The sequence below is a fragment of the Gossypium hirsutum genome, chromosome D10 (genome assembly GCF_007990345.1).
Source record: "Gossypium hirsutum isolate 1008001.06 chromosome D10, Gossypium_hirsutum_v2.1, whole genome shotgun sequence".
Classification (NCBI taxonomy): Eukaryota; Viridiplantae; Streptophyta; class Magnoliopsida; order Malvales; family Malvaceae; genus Gossypium; species Gossypium hirsutum.
Genome location: NC_053446.1, coordinates 9323213 through 9327625, shown reverse-complemented (window position 1 = coordinate 9327625; position 4413 = coordinate 9323213). Strand labels below are relative to the sequence as shown.

Here is a 4413-nt window from a genome sequence, read left to right as displayed (position 1 = left end):
ACACCGGTGAGCATTTCTCACCTCATTGTAATCCAAAATATTCGCTGGAGTTAAAAGCTCCACTGGACTGATTTGGAAGTCCAAAAACAAGGGTAATTATTATTTTACCCCTCCAATTCTTCCTTTATTAATTATTTTATTTAGTACACATAACATAAGTTTAATATGTCATTATTTAATATAATTTAATTTTCAATAAAATTATAAATTTAGTATAAATACAATTTAATTTATATTTTATTATTTGATTTAAATATAATTTGTAAAATATTTTGATATTTTATTATGAATATAAATTAGAAATATTTAAATTTTATTGTATATGATTTTAATATTTTAATTATCATTTTATAAAAAATATAATTTTAATTTATGTTTTATGTTAAATAATATAACATAAATATATTCTCACCTCACCGCTACAGTTGCATTTAAATCCAAACACACACCCCACCATTATTTTTAATCTCACCGTCAAAGTAATTAATCTCATCGCCACCGCTGTCTTAAATCTCACCGAAAATAAAAACACGGTCCATCCAGACTAAGCCTAAGTAGGTGTATGTATGTTAATGAATAAGTTAAATATTAAATAATTTTATGTGTTGCAATCCCTTGAAGATAATTATTATTTCTTTTTTGAAATACACAACATGATGTTTGCTTATTTCAAATAGCTCAGATTGAGTTATTACATAATGAATTTCATTATATTTTCAATATTAAAATGGTATGATTGTTTGTTGATTAGAGTGGGTAAAAAGGTATTTTAAAATACCTCTCATGATTTTACATGCAGGGCCTGGTTCTGATTCATTTCATTTCCCAGTGCTTACCAGCTCTCGAACCTTGACAAGGTTAAGTGAGAAAGCACCTAACCATTGAGGGCAAGAGGAGAGCCAGTAAAGCATCTCCATACTTTTTAAACTTATATAAATCCCCAGTGTCTTCCACTACCAAAAGGATTGGCCTCCTTTTTTTCTTCTTCTTCAAGGTAAACTACTTAAAAAGATTATTTAATTAAAGGTAAAATTATATTGTAGTTATCAACGTCTATTAATTACCATTAAGGGAGGTAATGACAAGTTGGCCACATATTTGACCCTTAGAAACATTTAAAAATAGGGTTAATGTCTCCCAAAGTTGCATTCAATTATCACTTTGGTACTTAAACAATTTTTTTTATCACTTGAAGTTTCCAAACCGTTATCAATTTGTCCCAGCTATTAATAATGTTTTTAAAAAAGATGACGTGGCACACTCACCCAAATCCTATTTTCTTGAAAGAAATTAAAAAATAAAAAATGGGGAATTTAAATAAAAAGCAAAAAATTCTCATTTTTTTAAAAAAATCAGAATAAAAATATAGATTTATATTTAACTTCCAGAATTAAAATTTATTTATTTTTAAAAAATACATAAAACACACAAAAATGAAAATACAAAAAAAAATTCAAACAAATTCAGAAAAATCTGAAAAACTTTTAACAAATCAGAAAAAAATATATGGAAAGTTATATAAAATTTCCAGAAATTAAAAATATATATTTTCTTTTTAGAAAATACATATAAAGTTAAGAAAAGTGAAAATACAAAAATATAAAAAAATCAGAAAAAATATGGGAAACTTTAAAATATGAAGATTTGCAGTGAGTGAGAATGTAAAATATTTTAAAAAATATTGTGATTTTGGTTATTTTTTTCTTTATTTTATATGGTAAGAAATTATTAAAATAAAGAAAAAAAAATCAAAATCACACTTTTTTAAGTTTTATATTTTCATTCATCACCAATCTTCATATTTTAAATCTCTCCATATTTTTCTTATTTTTTAATTTTTTTCAATATTCTTCTGAAATTTTTTTGACAATTTTTGCAATTTCAATCTTTTTTAAATTTATATGTATATTTTTAACTAGAAAAATATTTTTTCAATTTTGGAAATTGTATATAACTTTCCATATATGTCTTTTATGATTTGTTAAATTTTTTTGAGATTTTCTGAATTTGTTTGCCAAATTTTTTGTATTTTCTCTCTTTTTGTGTTTTATGTATTTTTAAAAAAATATAAATAATTTTTTATAACTTCTGGGATATTTATGTAATTCTATATATTTTAATTTTAAAAAAAATTTAGAATTTTTCTGATTTTTGCCTATTTTTTATATACCCATTTGTGAGTTTTTTTAAATTTATTTCAGGAAAATAAAATTTAGTGACGCGGTGTACTCTCAACATGTTACATCACCTTTTCTAATTTCGTTAAGGAATGGGACAAACTGTTAGTATTAAATTAATACAAAAAATACTTTAGAAATCAAATTGATAATTAGATGCAACTCTTTGTGTACAAAAGATCTTACCTTTATCCCGCCCACCCCCCCCCCCCCCAAAAAAAAGGGCTTACCTTTACGTATACCTGTCCATGGGCCGGGCAGCTCGGCCCAGCCCGACATCCCGCCCGAAATATGGGAGGGTTCGGGTAAAAATATAGGCCCGAAATATGGACTTGGGCAAAAAAACGAGGCCCGTTTTAAAAATGGGCTGGGCTTGGGCTCAACTTTTTTGGCCCGGGCCCGGCCCGAATATAATAAATATATATTTTTTATTTTTATTTTTTTATTTTTTAATTTTAAAATACATTAAAAATATTTTTATTTTTTATTTTTAAAATATTTTTTTGTGTTTATTAAAAACTAGGCCGGACTAGGCTGAGCTCGGGCTTATTATTTTTTTTCCCAAGTCGGGCCGAAATTTTTTTTCGGGCCCGGCCCATGGACAGGTCTACCTTTACGCAATCAGCTGCTTTTCATTTCATTTCATTCATTTTTGTATATAAAAGAAAAGACTTGAAGGGATTACACTACTAGGTTTCCAACTCAAACTTGCTATGGCAAAAGGGATTGCAAATTTGGAACCCAATTTTATTAAATATCATATATTTTAAGAATTTAACTATATGAAACCAAAAAAAGCTAAACCCCAGATTCATTTCTTTTATCTTTGTTAAAGCAATAAAGCAATGAATTTTTTTCATTCTTCATGAAGCAACATTTTACAATACCTTACCTCCCTTTTGAACTCAAATCTCTTCTTCCTCGCTAAGTTTAGCATCATATCCCTCTCCTTTGCCAACAAGAAATTTAATTCCATTCATGCCCTACATAATGTATTCCAAACGCCTCTTCATTTTTTCCCATCTGTATAGGAAGAGACCAGAACTCTCAAAGAAAAAAAAAAAAAACTAGAGATCCCTTTGCATCGATAGCAAAATCATGAGTGCGGATTGGGGACCGGTGTTTGTGGCCGTAGGGTTGTTCATCCTATTGTCGCCAGGGCTGTTGTTCCAGCTGCCGTCGAGGACTCGAGTGATAGAGTTCGGGAACATGTGCACAAGTGGAATAGCCATCCTCATTCATGCCATAATATACTTCTGCATAATCACCATCTTGGTCATTGCAATTGGTGTTCACATACACATCGAATGATCTATTAAACTCTCAAACACAAGGCTAGCTTTTTCTTTTCCTTTGATGTTCGTTTTACTTTCTTTGCAATGACTATTGCCGACGGAAGTTTTCATTTCTCACAATATTATTTCTGATGGAAAATCTCGGCGGTAATAGCTTTTTACCTACAGAAATTCCATAGGAAATAATAATTTCGCCGGGAATAATTTTTATCAGATTGATCATTATGATGCTAAGAAAGGAAGTTTAGTTTTCTTCAATATTTTGTCATTGTTGTTTACCAGAGAAGGTGTAATAGTGAAGCTTGGTTTCCATTTGTATGAAATATAAGTAGGTTGAATAAGGTCTTTTCTACTACTTTCTGTTTGCCACAAACACTAAACTGAGCTGTTAGCTGTAGCATATATTTTCTGGAAAGGCTGTCGTTACTCCCTTCCCACCTGCCTTTTGCGTAGTTAAGCTCTCCAAAAATTTTAGAAGTTCCTCATTAAATCCCTTTAAAGAAGAGAAAATTTAATGCTAAAACTGGAGGGATAGAATAATCATGATGATCAATTTTTCAATAGTTGGGTTAAAAAGAAAGGCTAATTCGATAAAATTAATATTTATACTTTATTCTCACCTTTCCTGTAATATTCATTCTTTCATCATATTAAACAATGAGCTAATCCATGCGGTAAGCAATACATATTTTCATATTTGTCCATCCAAAAAATGAAATGTTGGATATGAATGGCAGAGGTAAGAGATTAAAATTAATTAATTAGTAAAAAGTATTTTTTTTACAAGAAAATATTAAATATACTCTCTCTTCTTTTTCTTTTCTTTTTTTTCTTGTAAATAAAGAGAGAAACAACGAAAGGTCACATATACCATCTTTGGTATCGTTATCCTTTACATATCATCATGTAGAACCCGCAAAGCTTCCTCCGGAGGTTGTGTA

At 29.0% G+C, this 4413-nt stretch overlaps 1 protein-coding gene across 1 annotated transcript; it reads left to right on the top strand.

Annotated features, from left to right (window-relative positions):
- The first annotated feature begins 3143 nt into the window (after positions 1-3143).
- Positions 3144-3730, top strand: LOC107915846 (uncharacterized). The gene has a single exon (XM_016845047.2). The coding sequence runs from the start codon at positions 3276-3278 to the stop codon at positions 3486-3488; it is 213 nt and encodes a 70-aa protein (XP_016700536.1). The 5' UTR covers positions 3144-3275; the 3' UTR covers positions 3489-3730.
- Positions 3731-4413: the final 683 nt, after the last annotated feature.